The 20,776-nt window shown below is 38.6% G+C and overlaps 1 protein-coding gene across 4 annotated transcripts; it reads right to left on the minus strand.

The window, feature by feature from the left end:
* Positions 1 to 9,958: 9,958 nt before the first annotated feature.
* ZNF300 (zinc finger protein 300) lies at positions 9,959 to 19,350 on the minus strand. Of its 4 annotated transcripts, none has more exons than XM_012178812.5 (6): positions 19,242 to 19,350; positions 18,371 to 18,497; positions 17,700 to 17,743; positions 13,295 to 13,421; positions 12,933 to 13,055; positions 9,959 to 11,831 (listed from the first exon to the last, which is right to left on the minus strand). In XM_012178812.5, the coding sequence occupies exons 3-6, from the start codon at positions 17,709 to 17,711 to the stop codon at positions 10,252 to 10,254; spliced, it is 1,842 nt and encodes a 613-aa protein (XP_012034202.1). In that variant the 5' UTR covers positions 17,712 to 17,743; positions 18,371 to 18,497; positions 19,242 to 19,350; the 3' UTR covers positions 9,959 to 10,251. The 4 variants fall into 4 exon arrangements, with proteins under 4 accessions (XP_012034202.1, XP_042106927.1, XP_060271907.1 ...); XM_042250993.2 differs by having other exon boundaries at positions 17,700 to 17,818; XM_060415924.1 differs by having other exon boundaries at positions 17,700 to 17,818; positions 19,221 to 19,350.
* Between the last annotated feature and the right edge of the window lie 1,426 nt (positions 19,351 to 20,776).

Raw genomic sequence — 20,776 nt, forward strand, 5'->3', positions numbered from 1 at the left:
AGGAAACTCTTAAGCAGATCAAGGAGAAGAAAAATTTCATCTCCTGCATGCTTACCTGTGGGTGAAGAGGGCCAGATGGCCAAGTAGTCATCCCCCTAATGTTTTATTCATTGGCTCAGGCTGGGGAGGGGATCAAACAGGACAAGAATCTATCACCAACTTAAGAGAGAGAAGATCCTAAGTACCATAGGAAACCCTTAGCTAGAGAAAAGCAAAAAGGCAACGCAGAATTGGAGACCTCAAAGAAAACAGGACTAGACATGTGTTCCAGTGGTTTTATCCACTGAATAGAAGACAGATTCATGGCACAAAACCAAGGCACTGTCAACTTCTGTGCAGAGCTCAGATTCACTAGAAATCAGAACTGCATCTATGTGCAAATGGGATATTGAAACTCAGAAGAAAAGTCAGCCACTGGCTAGATCCTAAAGAAAAACTGAGATTAGGTACAGAACTAATAAAGGAAAGAAAGTCTGCCTGAGTAACTCAAGGCCCAGGCTGAGTTCAAAGAGATATTTTCCTGTGATTACAAAGATCCCCACATCAGTGTGGAAAAAAGGATGAGGAACACAGCCCGACCCCTTCAAGTAGACTCTTACATTGCTAAATGCTCTAAACAATAGTCAAGTCACAGAATCATAAAACTCATGAAAACTGTGAGCTTCCAGAATGAGCTACTGTGTTTGAACCTTGTCAGGGAGCCTGGACCAAGGATGCCAGGTCCAACAGACCATTCTCATACCTGCTCCAGAATCTGTCTCTGGGGAAGGATATTTCTTCTAGTCAATCATAAAGTCCTTCTCTATTACCTTTCTGTTGCCTGCAAAATTTCTCTCAAATGTTTCTATACAATCAGAGAAAATCAGCTGGTTCTCTCACTACTGAAGAGATTGTGCTTAGTTTTTCATATTCTCAAATATATTTATTCTAAAAGGAGAATGGTGTCCTTTGTCTCTGCGGAATTTGTGACATTTAGAGTATCCCAAGAACTGGAGCTTAGAGAAAAGCAAGCAGTCAGTTTTTCTCTCTGAGAGCTGGCTTAACTTCTTGAAGCTGATGAGAGTTAGGCAGGGCCAGTGATGGTGGCATGGTACCCACTACCATCTCAAGTTGCTCCATTTACCTCTCTGAAGATACCCTGCTTAATACTTATTACAATACAACCTTTATTAAAAAATTCAGAAGCTTTGAAAAATGAGAAAACCCATTAATTCCATGCCCAAGAGGTGGACTTAGCTCTCCCCCTGTTCCATCATTATTTTGAACTGTATACTACCATGGTTGGAATGGCTGGGGTTACACAGGCATCAAAAGGGGCCAACATTTCCTACAGAACCTCCAGGAATAATAAGCAACAAACTTCACATGCTCCCCAAATGGAAATGGGAGTTTGGGAGTCCTAAGTTTAGAATGGTAAGGAGCAATTCTCCATGACCATGAATACTTGAGTGGAGAAAAGCTTCTACCTGTACTCCCAGAGCTCCTTACATTCCTGATGTAGGCTACAGATTCCCTGGAGGCTCAGAGGTTAAAGAATCTGCCCTCAATGTGGGAGACCTGGGTTTAATCTCCAGGTCAGGAAGATGCCCTGGAGAAGGGAATGGCTACCCACTCCAGTATTTTTGCCTGGAGAATTCCATGGACAGAGGAGCCTGACAGGGTACAGTCCATGGGGTCACAAAGAGTCAGACATGACTGAGCGATTAAGCACATACACACACAGGTTGGGAAAATAAGCATTGCTCTCCACTTAAGTGACCTTAAAATGCACAGTGGACCACAAGTTACCCTTTCCTCTCTCCATGCAACAGGCAATGGAGCAACAGGAAACACAGAACCTCTAGCTGTTTTTTAGTGAGTGGAAGATCAGAGGAAAGTAGAGGGTTCAGTTCAGTTCAGTCGCTCAGTTGAGTCCGACTCTTTGTGACCCCATGAATTGCAGCATGCCAGGCCTCCCTGTCCATCACCAACTCCTGGAGTTCACTCAGACTCACGTCCATCGAGTCCGTGATGCCATCCAGCCATCTCATCCTCTGTCGTCCCCTTCTCCTCCTGCCCCCAATCCCTCCCAGCATCAGAGTCTTTTCCAATGAGTCAACTCTTCACATGAGGTGGCCAAAATACTGGAGTTTCAGCTTCAGCATCATTCCCTCCAAAGAAATCCCAGGGCTGATCTTCAGAATGGACGGGTTGGATCTCCTTGCAGTCCAAGGGACTCTCGAGAGTATTCTCCAACACACAGTTCAAACGCATCAATTCTTCAGTACTCAGCTTTCTTCACAGTCCAACTCTCACATCCATACATGACCACTGGAAAAACCATAGCCTTGACTAGATGGACCTTTGTTGGCAAAGTAATGTCTCTGCTTTTCAATATGCTATCTAGGTTGGTCATAACTTTTCTTCCAAGGAGTAAGCGTCTTTTAATTTCATGGCTGCAATCACCATCTGCAGTGATTTTGGAGCCCCCAAAAATAAAGTCTGTCACTGTTTCCACTGTTTCCCCATTTACTTCCCATGAAGTGATGGGACCGGATGCCATGATCTTCGTTTTTTGAATGTTGAGCTTTAAGCCAACCTTTTCACTCTCCTCTTTCACTTATATCAAGAGGCTCTTTAGTTCCTCTTCACTTTCTGCCATAAGGGTGGTGTCATCTGCATATCTGAGGTTATTGATATTTCTCCCGGCAATCTTGATTCCAGCTTGTGCTTCTTCCAGTCCAGTGTTTCTCATGATGTACTCTGCATATAAGTTAAATAAGCAGGGTGACAATATACAGCCTTGACGTACTCCTTTTCCTATTTGGAACCAGTCTGTTGTTCCATGTCCAGTTCTAACTGTTGCTTCCTGACCTGCATATAGGTTTCTCAAGAGGCAGGTCAGGAGCTCTGGTATTTCCATCTCTTTCAGAATTTTCCACAGTTTATTGTGATCTACACAGTCAAAGGCTTTGGCATAGTCCATAAAGCAGAAATAGATGCTTTTCTGGAACTCTCTTGCTTTTTCCATGATCCAGCGGATGTTGGCAACTTGATCTCTGGTTCCTCTGCCTTTTCTAAAACCAGCTTGAACATCAGGGAGTTCATGGTTCACGTATTGCTGAAGCCTGGCTTGGAGAATTTTGAGCATTACTTTACTCGTGTTGTGAGATGAGTGCAATTGTGCAGTAGTTTGAGCATTCTTTGGCATTGCCTTTCTTTGGGATTGGAATGAAAACTGATCCTTTCCAGTTCTGTGGCCACTGTTGAGTTTTCCAAATTTGCTGGCATATTGAGTGCAGCACTTTCACAGCATCATCTTTCAGGATTTGAAACAGCTCAGTTCGAATTCCATCACCTCCACTAGCTTTGTTCGTAGTGATGTTTTCTAAGGTCCACTTGACTTCACATTCCAGGATGTCTGGCTCTAGGTGAGTGATCACACCATCGTGATTATCTTGGTCGTGAAGATTTTTTTGTACAGTTCTTCTGTGTATTCTTGCCACCTCTTCTTAATATCTTCTGCTTCTGTTAGGTCCATACCATTTCTGTCCTTTAACGAGCCCATCTTTGCATGAAATGTTTCCTTGGTATCTCTAATTTTCTTGAAGGATCTCTAGTCTTTCCCATTCTGTTGTTTGCCTCTATTTCTTTGCATTGATCACTGAGGAAGGCTTTCTTATCTCTTCTTGCTATTCTTTGGAACTCTGCATTCAGATGCTTATATCTTTCCTTTTCTCCTTTGCTTTTCGCTTCTCTTCTTTTCACAGCTCTTTGGAAGGCCTCCCCAGACAGCCATTTTGCTTTTTTGCATTTCTTTTCCATGGGGATGGTCTTGATCCCTGTCTCCTGTACAATGTCACGAACCTCCATCCATAGTTCATCAGGCACTCTATCAGATCTAGACCGTTAAATCTATTTCTCACTTCCACTGTATAATCATAAGGGATTTGATTTAGGTCATACCTGAATGGTATAGTCATTTCCCCTACTTTCTTCAATTTCAGTCTGAATTTGGCAATAAGGAGTTCATGATCTGAGCCACAGTCAGCTCCTGGTCTTGTTTTTGTTGACTGTATAGAGCTTCTCCATCTTTGGCTGCAATGAATATAATCAATCTGATTTCGGTGTTGACCATCTGGTGATGTCCATGTGTAGAGTCTTCTCTTGTGTTGTTGGAAGAGGGTGTTTGCTATGACCAGTGCATTTTCTTAGCAAAACTCTATTAGTCTTTGCCCTGCTTCATTCTGTATTCCAAGGCCAAATTTGCCTGTTACTCCAGGTGTTTCTTGACTTCCTACTTTTGCATACCAGTCCCCTATAATGAAAAGGACATCGTTTTGGGGTGTTAGTTCTAAAAGGTCTTGTAGGTCTTCATAGAACCGTTCAACCTCAGCTTCTTAAGCGTCACTGGGGCATAGACTTGGATTACTTGGATACTGAATGGTTTGCTTTGGAAACGAACAGAGATGATTGTTTTTGAGACTGCATCCAAGTACTGAGTTTCAGACTCTTTTATTGACCATGATGGCTACTCCATTTCTTCTAAGGGATTCCTGCCCGCAGTAGTAGATATACTGGTCATCTGAGTTAAATTCACCCATTCCAGTCCATTTTAGTTCACTGATTCCTAGAATGTCGACATTCACTCTTGCCATCTCCTGTTTGACTACTTCCAATTTGCCTTGATTCATGGATCTGGCATTCCAGGTTCCTATGCAATATTGCTCTTTACAGCATCAGACCTTGCTTCTATCACCAGTCACATCCACAACTGGGTATTGTTTTTGCTTTGGCTCCATCCCTTCATTCTTTCTGGAGTTTTTTCTCCAGAAAGCATAGTGGGCACCTACTGACCTGGGGAATTCCTCTTTCGGTATCCTATCTTTTTGCCTTTTCCTAATGTTCACGAGCTTCTTATGGCAAGAATACTGAAGTGGTTTGCCATTCCCTTCTCCAGTGGACCACATTGTGTCAGACCTCTCCACCATGCCTGCCCGTCTTGGGTAGCCCCACAGGTCATGGCTTAGTTTCACTGAGTTAGACAAGGCTGTGGTCCTAGTGTGATTAGATTGACTAGTTTTCTGTGATCATGGTTTCAGTGTGTCTGCCCTCTGAAGCCCTCTTGCAACATCTACCGTCTTACTTGGGTTTCTCTTACCTTGGACGTGGGCTATCAACTATAGTCCAATGTAAAATAGAAATTTAAAAACAAATATTTGTACAGGAAAAAAATAACCTATCCATACCTCTAAAGTGTGCTTTTCATAGGCAGCATGTCATTAGGCTGTGTCATTTTAGCCAATATAACAACCTTTATTTAATTGGTGTGTTTGTACTGTTATGTGATAATTTATATTGCTAGATTAAGTCTATCATCTCCATTTATTTCCCATTTGTCCTATCTGTTCTTTTTCTTTTTTTCTGCCTTCTGTTGGATCAAGTGAATGTTTGTTCCAATTCCTTTCTATCCCCTTTGGATTACTAACTATAACTATGTTTTACTTTACTGATTTTTTTAGCATTTGTACTATATACCTTTAGCTTATCCCAATTTACCTGCAAGTAGTATACTACTTCATATATAGTATAAAAGTCTTACAGTAAGTACATGGTCATGTTTTGCCATTATATGAACATATGACCCCTCCAAAGATTGGCTTGGCCTACCTCTGGCAAGTACAATAGTGGATGTGACACTCTTCAGACAGCCATATCTGGGAGCTTTCCAAGAATCTCCTTACATAAGGAATCCCAAAGCAATGTGAGGCATTAAATTTCCTCCTGATCATCTCAACAAAATCTGGAGCCATTATCTGTTGGTACCACCTGCAACAGAGTATCATCAATCAGGACACAGTTCCTAAGGGACTATACTTCTAGATGTTTCAACTTTATAGGCCCAGAGCTTAGGAGGGTCACTGAATATACAGTATCAATGGCTTCACCTATGTTCTTCAGATTCTAATTCTCTGCGCTCTTTTAAAAATCCATGATTTAAGGGAGAGGGTGGGATGATTTGGGAGAATGGGAATTCTAACATGTAAACTATCATGTAAGAATTGAATCGCCAGTCCACGTCTGACATAGGGTGCAGCATGCTTGGAGCTGGTGCATGGGGATGACCCAGAGAGTTGTTGTGGGGAGGGAGGTGGGAGGGGGGGTCATGTTTCGGAATGCATGTAAGAATTAAAGATTTTAAAATTAAAAAAATAAATAAATAAAATAAATAAATAAAAATCCATGATTTGATTTCCATGTTTATCAACAAGCTGTCTCATTTCTAGAATCTAGAAGAGCACATTTCTGAACACAAAAAATTAGAATTAAATCTTTAAATCAATTGAAAGTGATTTTTAAAGGAGATTTTTTTTTCAATAATTAAGTTTGACTAAATAGGAGTATCTTTGTGCAGGCATCAAAACCCACAAAATAATAATAGTTCAAGAAATAGTCTACAGTGGAAAGAGGGGCAGTCTAACACAGTGGTTAAGTGTGTAGACTCTGGCATCAGAATATCTGGGTTTGAATTATGATTTCTGATGAGTGGAAACCAAGTTACTCTTTGTTTTGCTTTTACTCTTAATATCTCGATTTTCTCTTATGTATAAAGGAATAAAGACAGTTTTTCTGTTTTCTTTTAAAGATGGAACATGTGTGCTGACCTTTAAAGCAGCTTTCTGGCTTTAAAATATTGATACCAGCCTTTGTATAACGATGCTCTCTTCTTCAGTTTGGTGAAGATTCTGAGAGGAGGCTGTGGTGACAATGGCATGCACTGGTAAAGAGACAGGCCATGATGAGTGTGCTGCCTATTACCAACAAGGTGATGATGGTGAGAAAGTAGTTCAGTCCTTTAGGAGACTGGAGATGATCCCAGTGAACCATCTCAAGGATTACCTGAGATCCCTCACAGCTCTAAATTCACAAAACTAGCTGCTGGACAGTAACAATGATTTCCTAGAGAATTCTATGAATTTTCAATCTCCTCACCAAGTCAGAAATTCAGTATTTCCTTATCACAGAAACGTATTAAAACCTCTGTAATTCAGGTAGAGCACTAGCCATTAGAATGCATAACCCTCAATTTGCATCATATGTTGTACCACTGAAAGTCCTTATCAAAACGACTGAATAGCTTCCTCCGGGGCTACTGCAGGTAAGGACTCAAACATTGTGAGACTTAACCAGCACAAGAGGAAGGTGAAATTCCTGACTATAACTACATGAATAGAAATGATACTAACCTGGCTGTGCCTGGTGTGTAAGTATTATGATGTAGAGCTGGCAATAACAAAACAAAAATGATACCTAAAATATTAAGAATCAATGTGGGGAAGTATGTCAAGAATTCATCTGCAAAGATAACATAAAGAGAATTTTATGGGTATTTTATGCTCATGATTTTTTTTCAAATTGACTTTTACATGAGTATGAGCTAGGAATCAAGGGGGTTTGTTTTGTTTTTGCACATGGATTTCCAAATGTTCCAGCATTGTCTATTGAAAAGACTATCTTTCGTCCATTGAGTTACTTTGACAAGATTGTTAAAAATCTGTTGTACGTGTGGTTTAATTTCTAGATTATACTATTTCATTGACCTATCATTCTTATGACAATACTTATGACAGTACTTGATTACTCTAACTTTATAATAAGCCTTGAAATAAGGTAATACGAGTTTGTTTCTTTTCAAAGATATCTTGTTTGTTCTAGGTCTTTTACATTTTCATCTGGTTGTCAAATTCTACACAAATGCCTGCTGAGATCTTTTCTGTGGGTGATTGCAATAAATATATAGATCAATTTGAGGAAAGTTCATATCTTATCAATATTGAATCTTTCCATCTGTAGAGCATCTCCTTGTTTACTTAGATATTTTGTGAAGCCCATTTATCACATCTAGTAGATTTTTAAAATTTAACTTACTTTTCAGCCACATCATGAGGCATGCAGGATCTAAGTTCCCCAACCAGGAATCAAACCTGTGCCCCCTGCATTGGGTGTGTGGAGCACTGGCCCACCAGGGAAGTCCCTAGAATTTTTGTAGCTTTTGAAATCTTCTGTGTAGACCATGTTGTTTGTAAATAAAGACAATTTTATTTTCCTTTTCTGATTATACTCCACTCCCCTATTCCACCCCACCCCCTGCCTTTTTGCTTTCCCTACTGTACTGGCTAAGATCTCCAGTACAATATTCACCAGGGAAAGCAGAGCAGACATCTTTAACTTTTTCCCAATCTTGAGGCAGTCTTTCACTATTAAATATACTAACTTTAGATGTTCTATAGATGTCCTTCAACTATTTGAGGAAGCTGGCCTTTATTCTGTTACTGGGTTTTATTCTAAATTGATATATTTTTGTCAAATAATTTTCCCCTATATATAGAAATGACCATATAGTTATACTTTCTAGGCTCTTGGTATGTGGAAGTATACCAAAATCTTTTCTTTGTATACTGGACCAACTTTGCATTCTTCAATGAAACTCTATTTGGCCATGATGTACCTTTTAAAAAATATGTATTTCTAGATCTGATTTGCAAATAGTCTATTATGAATGGCTATGGCTATGTTCAGGAAAAATACTGGCCACTAAGTATTTTCTTGTAATATCTCTGGCTTTAGCATCAAGATAATGGTAGTGTCATAAAGTATGTCAGGGATCCCTCCTCTTTTCTGGAAAGGATAATATAGAATTGGCTTTTTTTCTTATTTAGTTGTATTCAAATCTTTTCAATAACTTTAAGTCTCTGTAGAACCTGAATATGCCTATGATTTCTTTTTCTTGCCTAACTGTACTGGCTAGCTCCTCTAGTAAAATGCTGGGGAGAAAAAGAACTGGTAAAGGTTAAACAAGAAGTGCTAAATCTGAAATACCTACTATCAGATCAATGAGGCTGCTTGGGAGTTGTGATGGTGGAAAAATCAAACAGGGAGTCTATAAGGTGGGAACTGTGAAACTGTTCAAACCTACATAAGGTCCAAAGCTGTCACTATATAAAACACCCTCCTCACCAAATTTCTCTATATTCTCAGCATGATCCCTAGTCATTCTCACGCCTCCATAAGAGCAGTTAGGACATGTTTCAAGAGGAAATTTCAGAGGACCTCAACCTTAGACCTTCTATCTAAGATATGAATGGTCAGTTATATCTGATGTCAGTGCTCTCAACTCAGTGTTCATAATGAGATCAGAAATTAGCCCACACAGGTTCCCACATCCCTCTCTGTCAGGCATGCCTTCTCCCCCTGCAGAAATTCTCATCCAGTTTTATAACAGATAATTCAGCCATGCAGGAAACAGATAAGGTGGGCATGAAATGTGAAGGAATCAAGTGGAAACTGAGGGACAAAAGATAAAAAGAACTAATGTTAATTGAAAATGTGCTCTACACTGTACTTCTATTTACCAGTAAGAGAAAATATTCAGATAGGTAAAGCAGGCTTGCCTGAAGTCATACAATCTTTTGAGTAGTTGAGCCAGGATTAAAACCCAGACAATGTGGTTAAGTACCAAAGTCTTTCCATTATACCAAATATTCAGTAAGGAAAAGTAAATGTTTCAAGAGGAATAGGAGACATGGTCAAGAAGCATCAGTTTCAAAAGGATCCTTCCAAAGATACAGATCAACTGATATGCTTGAAATGGGAAAATGTGCAACTATCACCTTTGCTGAATTTGATCAACCTATCCTTCCATCTTTGTATATGAATTTTACATGTATCTTTAGGGGTCATGCTAAGCCCCTCACCCCACTTTTTTTTTTTTTTTTTTTTGTCACACTGTGCAACTTGATCTTAGTTCCCTGACCAGGAATTGAACCCGGGCCACAGCAGTGAAATTGTTGAGTCCTATTATCAGGGAACTCCCAAGCCTTTCCTTGTTAATGCAGTTTCTTGGAATTGATTTTTTAAAATCAAGCTTTCTTTCTGTCCTTTATAGGGAATTAATGTATATGACCAAAATGATGCCAAGTTAATATTAGCAATTTCACAATGTTTATTGTTATGGGGCATAATAAGGAATATTACTTTGACAACATTCTATATACATAATTTGTTCTACTAACCATTCAATTCATAACTTTAAAAGCTCTACATGCTATGGTGAAAATGGCCTTCATTTATGTAATTATTTTCCATCATGTTTGCTGAGTTAGGTTATCACCACACTACAGATATGAATTCTCTTGTAAAATTTTCTCTATAAAGATGCTGTCAACAAATTTATCAAATTAATCAAGTTCCTGTTATATATGAAGCCTTGAGCTAATACTGAAAGCTTGTCTGTGTTTTTAGTTCACTATGATTTTTACCACTGCTATGAATTCTCTGATGTACAGTGAGTTGTGATTTCTGGATGAAAGCTTTCCCACATACAGCACACTGATAGGGTCTTTCCCCAGTGTGAATTCTCCGATGTAAAACAAGATCTGACTTCTGAGAAAATGCCTTTCCACATTCAGCACATACATATGGTTTCTCTCCTGTATGAATCCTCTGATGACCTGGGAGGTGAGACTTTTGAGAGAAGGCTTTCCCACATTCAGTACAAACATAAGGTTTTTCTCCTGTGTGTATCCTCTGATGTCCAATGAGATGTGATTTCTGACAGAAGGCTTTTCCACATTCACTGCATTTATAGGGTTTCTCTCCAGTATGCGTTCTCTGATGTATAATGAGCTGTGACTTTCGGGAGAAGGTCTTCCCACAAGCAGTACATTCATAAGGTTTCTCCCCAGTATGAATTAACTGGTGTGTAATGAGTTCTGTCTTTCTGCTGAAGGCTTCCTCACACTGAGCACATTTGTAGGGTTTCTCCCCAGTATGAATTCTTTTATGTATAATGAGGTGGGACTTCTCACAGAAGGCTTTCCCACATTCAGTACACTCATAGGGCTTCTCTCCAGTATGAGCTCGATGATGTATAATTAGTTGCGACTTCTGGGAGAAGGCCTTACCACATTCTCTACATTCATAAGGTTTCTCTCCAGTGTGAATTCTCTGATGTATAATGAGGGGTGATTTCTGGGAGAAGGCTTTTCCACATTCACTACATTCGTATGGTTTTTCTCCAGTATGAACTCTCTGATGTATAATAAGGGATGATTTTTGAGAGAAGGCTTTTCCACATTCAGAACATTCATAAGGTTTCTCCCCAGTATGAGTTCTCTGATGTACAATGAGGTGAAACTTCTCACTGAAGGCTTTCCCACATGCACCACAATCATATGGTTTTTTCCCAGTATGAATTCGTTGATGTACAATGAGCTGTGACTTCTTAGCAAAGGCTTTTCCACATGTAATACACACACAGGTTTTCTCCTTGGTTTCAACTTTCTGATAATGAATAATGGATTGTTTCTTGCTGAAAATGTTTCCATGCTCATTATCATTACAGGGAATTACTCCATTGTGAAGCTTCTCAAGGTCAGAATTGGCCACACTGTGGATGATTGATTTTCCACATCCAAAACTCTCATCAAGGTTTGTTCTTGAATTGTTCTTGTTACAACTAGGTAGGTCAATATTAGATTTCAAGTTCTTTTTAAAGGCATCATAGTTATAGGGTCTTTGTCTTGAAGCATCTGACTCTATGCACTCTTGAAGTATTTTCCTCAGTGTATCATATTTGTAGTCTGACTCTACAGTCATTGTTTTGTTGTTGATGACTGTTACTTGTCTGGAAAGACTGTTTTTCTGACATCTCTGTAACTGACCATCACTTTGACAGACTTTTAAAGTGGAGTATAATGAACCATCCTTTATGACTCCTTTCAATATCTTATTATGGAAGGAAACAGACCCCAAAATACATGATTGGGGGTTGTCAAGGTTACTCTTCCTGTCTAAAAGAAAGGAAAATTAAAACGTCATAAAGAATAATTAACAGAAAACAGAGGAATATAAAAAATGATTGATCTAATAAAGGTGATGAACCCAAACAGGGATGAGATGCCTTTTCAGAAGACAGTAAAACATACACTATGATCAGGGGAATGAATAGACAAAGATGTTAAAGAGAAATATTCATGAAAAAACTAGACCTGAAGGAGACAGAAAACTATCTGAGTTATTATCACTCTAATCTTGGATTACTGTTTTAGAATCTTCCCATTTCTCCTGCTTTCAGAATGTAAATGCTTTTCACCATTCAAATTCATTTATTTTATAAACCATCTGCTATATACTTGGCTAGTATTATCCTGCCACCTCTAGCTGAAGAAACAAGGTCTCTTCTGTACACAAAATATTTTATCTCCTCTCATTCTACTTTCCTAGTTAACAACTAATATAAACAAGAGAAAAACCCAAGATCATGCTGTGGATTTAGTATCAGAGTCACGCCAAGAACCCAAGTTTGAATTCCACTGTTCCTTCTATATATTATCAAATAAAACTAGCAAAGTTCTCCCAGAAAAGCCGTATTTCCCTATCTTCTAGGTTTTGTTCATATATTCTTCTTGCCCACCTCCACCAACATTTTGCCTTCACCTCCCTTTCTCATCATCATCAATACTCAATTTATCTTTCAAAGCAGCTACAGCTGCATGCTCTGAAAAATACCTTTTCAAATTCTGTTGCATTTCTTTAGACTCTAATTTTCTCTGAACTTTTAAAACGCAGTATTTGACATTTAATTTTGTAATGCAACCTGTGTTTTTAGAAGAAATTTTCCTTCTATTGCCTATTAAGCCTTTTCATAAAATGCATTAAATATATAAAACAATATACATTTAATACAAAAGATATACATATAGAATCAATAAGAAATAGCTATCACCTATAAAGGTTCACAACTATTTAATTGATTAATTATTTGTTGAATGCCTACTAAATTTTCAGCACAGGAACGAAGAGTAAGAAAATTCACTAAGGAGAGAAACATAAGCCTCAGGCATCGATCAACCAAAATAAAAACAAAACAAGCAAACTGATATTTCACTTACCTAGTCGCCCATCTGCCTGACCTTCATATGGACAGATCCAATTTGGTATGTCTGTCTTAATGATCCATGGATCTTCTCCTTGCTCCAACTTGGAAATGACATCTGGTTTGGAAACTGGATGCCCTATTAAATAGAAATCAGAGAACTGGGATAGACTGCACAGAAGGCAAAAGAGAAGATGCAGTTTAAGGAGGTCTACACAGTAGTTCATTTAACCTTCAGAAAGCAATGACCTCCATTGGGGAAGGTATTAAGATCATCAAAGTCATTATATACACATCAGGAACCACCTAACTATAGTGACTGGTAAGGAAAGGTACTTGACAGGTCAACTCTGAGTTATATAGGGAAGTCACTCTCACCCATTGAGACCAGGTGGCTATAATTCTCCAGCATCACATCCCTGTACAGGGTCTTCTGAGCAGGGTCTAGTTGCTGCCACTCCTCCTGGGTGAAATCGACAGCCACATCCTTGAAAGATACTAATCCCTGTAACAGCAATATTCCTGTTCAATCTAAAGTCATCAGTCTTATAATTTCTACTATAGCATCCAAAACTATACCTACACTTTGTTTTGTATCAGAGTATTTGGGAGAATCAATGTCAAATCCTGCCTCTAACAAGAGCCAGACAGGACAGGAAAACAAAAGAGGTTAACCATAAAATGCCTACCTAATACAAATGGTAATTTAGTAAATGATAAAGCAGCATTGCTACTGCTAAGTCACTTCAGTTGTGTCCGACTCTGTGCGACTCCATAGACGGCAGCCCACCAGGCTCCCCCGTCCCTGGGATTCTCCAAGCAAGAACACTGGAGTGGGCTGCCATTTCCTTCTCCAATGTATGAAAGTGAAAAGTGAAAGTGAAGTCGCTCAGTCGTGTCTGACTCTTGGCGACCCCATGGACTGCAGCCTACCAGGCTCCTCCATCCATGGGATTTTCCAGGCAAGAGTACTGGAGTGGGGTGCCATTGCCTTCTCCAAAGCAGCATTAAAAGAGCTGAAAGGAAGATGTATTAGCCAATGAATAGTACTGAAACAACTGGAAAGTTAACAGGAAAAGAATAATGTTGAATTCATATGCTAGAAACTGAACTGTATACCCTAGAAATTCGTAAGTGACCTTATTTGGAAACAGGGCCATTGCAAATATAATTTGTTATACAAGGTCATTAGGATGGACCCTAACCCAATAAAACTGATATCCATATAAAAAGGAGAAGTTTGAACAGAGTCACACACACATAGAATGAAGACAATTGAGGAAAAGATAAGTTATCTATAAGCCAAACAGAGAGACTTAGAACAGATCCTTCCCTCAAGCCCTCAGAAGGAACCAACCCTGCTGATAAGCTGAATTTGACTTACAGCCTCCAGAACTGTGAGATAAAAAATTTCTGTCATTTAATCCATGCAGTTTGCGGTACTTGGCTATGCCAGTTCTAGCTATCATAACGAAGTTTATCAATTATAATACAATGATATCTTATCTCTTAGAAAAAAGAAAAATATATATATTCTGCATGAAGAAAAATTTTAATTTTAAAAATACCCAAAACTATAAAATAACAACAAAACCTGACTGGGAGGATTTTTATTAATAATTATAGAGAAGGATTTTTAAAGTTTAACACAAACATTTTTTGAGAAGAGCCATATTTAGAGAGTCAGAGAATGTCAGAGTTCTTGAAGATTCTAATCCAATCCTCTCATTTCATAGGAAAGAAATCTTAGCTCCTTCTAAATCTAACAATTCTCCTACATATATGCAATAGCTAGGAATATAATGAAATACATAAATTATAACAGTAATATTGAAAAAGAATACATTTACACTTAAGAAATATGCAGGAAACATTCATGAAAAAGCCAAAACAAATTGACATGACACTGAAATAAAGGACTTGGGTAACTGTAGAGCCATAGACATTTCTGGAGGGTAAACTAGTGGTTTTAATTATGTATGTTCACAATTGTTGTCACCTAATAGTGGAATCTAAATGATTTGTATTATTTAAAACTATTTTTAAGGGGTTTTCCCTAATTATTCTCTTATTATCAAATGCTGCTTTCAGAATGAAAAATTAAATATCAACATTCCCTTGCTTAAAAGATTCCTTTGGTTCCATCTATATATATATATTTATTCTCATCTCAATCTTAAGGTTTCTCTCATCCCACACCATCAACCTACCACACATTTAGTCTGTTCCCATAACAATCCCTTTAGTTTTCCCACTTTACATAAGAGATAACTCTCATAATACAGTGGTTAAGTTACTTTGTGCTAAATGTTATACTAAATATATATGACCAGTCAACTGTCAGATTTAAAAGCAGGTATCCTGACTCAATACCTTGGTTTTTCGACCACTGTACTCCACAATGCCTTCCTTGACACTGTAATTAAGACTTTTTATATTTTATTACATTAATAACGCCTTTAGACAAACTTTCAACAAAACACCTCCACTTTAGTTTTCCTCAAATTCTCAGCCTTTTCTACTTTTGCAAATGCTGTTTCCCATCCTCATCCTACTTCCTTCATGATCCAAAGTTCAATCATTTTTTAAGCCTCTCATCCTTGCTTTCTCTATAAAGCTGGCTGCTCTTCCTTCACCACTATAAAAGTTCCTTGCTCTCATGTCTATTATCTGTTTGCCCCATTTTTCTCTGTATTCTTTCCAAGAAAGAACCATGCCTAAATTTTGAGTTATTTCATAGCTAGCCAGCATCTGTGACATATACTGAATAGTCAAGACACGTCTGCTAAAAAGGAAAGAATGAAAATTATAGAAAATAAAGTTCATACTTAAAAATGGTTTTTCATACTTTGAATAATATTCCTGTGATCTAAAGAACAGTAACATGAGAAAGATAATAAATGTAGAAAATAGAAGAAATCCATTCTGATAAGAAAAAATTCATAAATGTAATGCTAACATTCTAATTTTGCTTTATCAATAACACTAGAATGCTTTAATATACCATATATGTATAAATTGTTAATCTTGAATAAAATACAGCACATTATCAGTGGAAAATTGTATTTATTGTATCAGTTACAAGCAGTTTTTACAGCTTGAGTGACTGAGAGAATGGAAGAGATGGAGGAGACGGAAGGGGAATAGGTCTTAGAGGGAGAAAAGATATATGTGTGTGAAAATGATGTCTTCTACTTCTGGACTGTATGGAAAAAATACAAATCTTTAATCCTAAAGGAATAAGCAAGTTAATTAGCCATGGCAGTTGAATCTATTGGGCCAATAAAAAGCCCATACTCCTCTTCAGAACATCAGGGACCCCTGCTTTCCAAAGCTTTCCAAGACAATTATAAAAAATTATTTATTTATTAATAGTAATTTTTTAGATTCCATCTATTCATATAAGAAGGTAACCTTCATGTAAAGTTATGATTATCTTTTTTATTGGCGTATAACTGCTTCACAATGTTGTGTTACTTTCTGCTGTACAATGAAGTAAATCAGCTATATGTACACATATATTTCCTCCCTCATGAACCTCTTTCCCACTTTCCCCCAATCTGACTGCTCTAGGTCATCACAGAGCACCGAGCTAAGCTCTCTGTGCTATACAGCAACTTCCCACTAGCTGTCTATTTTACACACAGTTGTGTCTACGTCAATCCTACTCTACCAATTTGTCTCACCCTCCCTTTCCCACCCCATGTCCATTTTCTACATCTGCATCTTATTCCTGTCCTGCAAACAGGCTCATCTGTACCATCTTTCTATTAACAGATTCCATAGAGATGCATTAATATATGATATTTGTTTTTCTCTGTCTGACTTAGTCCTTCCTATGACGGACTCTAGGTCCATCCACATCACTACAAATGACTCAGTTGTGGATCTTAGTTCCTCAACTAGGGATTTAATCTGTGCCCCATTCAGTGGAAGCTCAGAGTTCTAACCACTGCAAGGGAATTCCTGATAATTATATTTTAAGAACTACTTTTTGAAAGAAATAAATATTTTGGAAGACCATTCAAAATGTATCTATTCTGTATTATCTAGACTTTGTTGATAGATAAAACTGGACAACAAGAAGCCTCTATACTCTATCTAGTCCTTTAAAGCAGAGGTCAACAAATTTTTTCAGCAAAGTAGATATTTTCAGCATTTCAGGCCATATGGTGCTTATCCAACTCTAGCACTGTAGTACAAAAAAAGCCATAGACAGTATGTAAACAAATGACATGGCTGTGCTGCCAGTAAAACTTTATTTACAAAAACAGTTAGAAACTGAATTTGCCCCACAGGCAATAGTCTGATGACTCCAGCTCTAAAGGATAAAGTTACAGAGTCAGGCTATGATGCTATGATAACTTCCTTCTAAAAGAAATCACTCTATGATACAGTTACAAATTTATTATTGCATTTACCACAGGAGTGTTGGTGAGAACACTGTATATCCCATTACTGAAAGGAAGATCCAAAACTGAGAGTTGTTTCAGTTTTATATGGCAAGAAATAATTTCTTCCTATGGGAAATGTATCTTCTTTCTCTTTAGAGGACTGCAAATAATGTAACTGAAACGATGTCAGCAAAAAGATAAGAAAAACTGTACACCAACTTTTTAAAGTGGTTTCAAGCCAAATTATCTGCATATTACCTAGCAATTCTTTCTAGGTCTGGATCTTTATTTCGGCTATCTGTCCCTGTTCTAAATTGTAGCTATCTTCACTTTTCCATTTGATTGTATTTAGAACCAAAAAAGGAAATTTAAAAATTAAAGCAACTCACCTGGGACTTCATCTTTTTCTGCTCTCCTCTAAAATGGTAGACGCCTGAAAAGGCAAAATTGGTGATGAGAGGGTATTTTCACAGATGGGATACAAAATGCAGCTTCTATATTCACCAGTCTAGAAACAACGACCACAGAAGTTAAGGAGATGATAAGCAAACCTGTGGGAGAAGATAGTTAAGTCTTCATAGAAAAATTAGCAAGTATAATGTGAAGTAAGCTCTCTTGTAACTACATACTTTGATCATACAAAACTTAGATAAGGTTTTTTAATTGTATGGATGTGAAGATATGTTTCTTTTTTTATTTATTAACAACTTATTTCCCCCCTGCCATTAACCAGCAATTCCATTTGCAGGAGTTCATAAGGCAACACACACACACACACACACACACAACAAGATAAGTTCCCCAGCAGTAAGAACAGCTAATGACCAAATCAAAAACTGAGAAATATATTCCCTTATTCCCCAGAAATGAATAAGCAGCTAAAATCTAATGTCCCAAGAGCTCTTATATTTTCTTTGCAACTCAGCAGACACTGCTGCCAATCAATATGTTTAAACTTTTATTGTTGATTTCCAACAGTATGGATGTCTATATATAAAAATGGTAGTAAGTTGGGACCACTGATACAAGGGAATATACCCTAATACAGGAAGGTACATACCTGGTAAATCCTTCTCAGTACCACAAGGAGTCAGGTAGACAAGATTTAACTGGTTCAAAGGAACTGAGTACTCCTGCCACAGGGATACTGTTTTATACAGGGTAGTCTAAGCTTTGTCAAAATAGATCTGTAAAGAAACAATTGGGAGAAATAGTTATACTTATCTCCAGGCACCCAGCAGTTGTTTAATAAATGTTTCTTGAAAAAAATATAAAATGATTTCAATAAATTTAGACAGAGGTAGGACAAAAATCATAATTTTCATAATAATCCTATCCTGATTTGTTTGTTACTGTTTCAAAATGATCATTTTTGTTAGGGGTACCAGGTTAAGGGCATAGTGACGGGTTGAGAAGGAATGTGACCTGAAAGGTTGCCTATGACCTGCGGAAATTTTAACGTATGTAAAACATACATACATTTGCTATCTAACTAGGCTATCATCCAAGACACCCTGGTCATTATTTCTCCCTCCAGATCTCTGAATCCTGGGGCCTAGCAATCAGGTACTCCATAGAACTCCCCCATGCCCACCACATCACTGATTGCCACATGGATGCCCTCATCATTTAGTCCACAGCCTCCCTCATCAATCACTGATTCTTCAGACTCCCCTAGATTCCTGACCCAGTCACCACCAGTCAGTCCCCCTACACACCATTTCTGATCCCACAGATAATCCCATCACTGACACACCATTATCCAATTACTAATCTTATAGTTAACCCCATCCCTGATTCCCAACTAAATCCAACCCTAATCCTATATACCTTCCCTATCAGTGACTTCATCAGTCTCCAATCACTGATACCCCTCTTATCCCATTACCAATCCAAAAGACACTCATCACCAGACATGTCCGCCTTTTGACCTGCAGTTCCAGAAACGCCCATCACGGCTTAACCCAAGACGGCTGAATTCTCCCGCTTCCTGTCTGGGTGAGCAAAGCACGGGGCTCCCCGGCGTGCGCTGTTCCGTACAGCGGAGTTTTGCCCACTCTGCACCCTGGGCGGCTTTGTTCAGGAGGCAATATGGCCACCCCCGTGCTATGTGTCTCAGTGGGAGCCGCCATCTTGCGAGACTGGTCAGTACCGTACAAGCAGAGGAATTCGGTTTACTCAGCGCCTTTGTCTGGGCTGTACCACAGAGGCAGTAAGGGGAGGGGGGAAAGATAACATAAAAGAGGATTATACAAACCTGTAACGCACAAAACTTTGCAGAGAGATTTTACAGGATTGGGTAAGAAGTCTGAGTGATAATGTCCCCCATTAGAAGGCTGCGTTTGGTGAAAGACGAATACTTTGGAATAGTAAAATATTCTCACTGGCGACTTTACTTAAAAGTGTTTGTAAATGGCCCAGGAGATTCTACTTGCTGAGGGGTGAAAATGTGGAATGGAAATTCCACTGTAGGGGAAATCCGCCAAAGTGATGGAAGAGTTCACCGAGGAGCAAGGAAATAGGATCCACATTAATAATGAAATTTACGTTAAGAACGATTATAAGGAGTTCTCCACGGTACGCTGCTACTGCAGTAACAAGCTGCAAAGGCCGACTGAAGAAAATAGAAGTGAGAGAAGTTTAAGGGAGAGGAGGCCTGTCATAATGAAAAAATTAAAAAGCCACAGCGAGATATTATTTCTCTTCTATTACCTTGTTTTAAAAAAACAGTATTCTAAGTTTGGAAATACAGAGTGTTAGTAAGAATGCCATGGGAACTTGGAATTCTCGTATATTACTAATGGGACAGAAAAATGACATTGCCTTATACAGAGCTGGGCTTCCCTTGTGGCTCAGCTGGTAAAGAATCTGCTTGCAATGCGGGAGACCTAGGTTAGGAGGATCCCCTGGAGAAGGACAAGGCTAACCACTCCAGTATTCTGGTCTGGAGAATTCCATGGTCTGTATATTACATGGGGTTGCAAAGAATCGGACACAACTGAGGAGTTTCACGTTCACTATATAGAAGACTTGGCAATCGGGGCTTCCCAGGTAGCAGCAGTGGTAAAGAATCTGCCTGACAATGCAGGAGACTCCAGAGATGCAGGTTTGATTCTTAGGTCAGAAAGATTCCCTGGAGTAGTAAATGGCAACCCAGTCCAGTATTTTTGCCTGGAAAATTCCATGGACAGAGGAGCCTGGCGGGCTACTGTCCATGAAGTCGCAAAGAGTTGGACTCAACTCATAACTATATGTATTTGTTACCTATTGCTGTGTAACAAGTTACTAGAAAGTAGCAGTTTGAAACTATAAATGTAGTTAACTGTTTCATTGCTTCTGTGAGTTAAGAATGTAGAAACAGCTGAGCTGGGTGGTTCAGATCTAGTCTGTCAAGAGGTTGCTGCACTCAAGCTGTTGTCAGCCAGGACTGTAGTTATTTCAAGGCTAAATAGCTGTAGGTATTTAA

Source organism: Ovis aries, chromosome 5 (genome assembly GCF_016772045.2).
Source record: "Ovis aries strain OAR_USU_Benz2616 breed Rambouillet chromosome 5, ARS-UI_Ramb_v3.0, whole genome shotgun sequence".
NCBI lineage: Eukaryota > Metazoa > Chordata > Mammalia > Artiodactyla > Bovidae > Ovis > Ovis aries.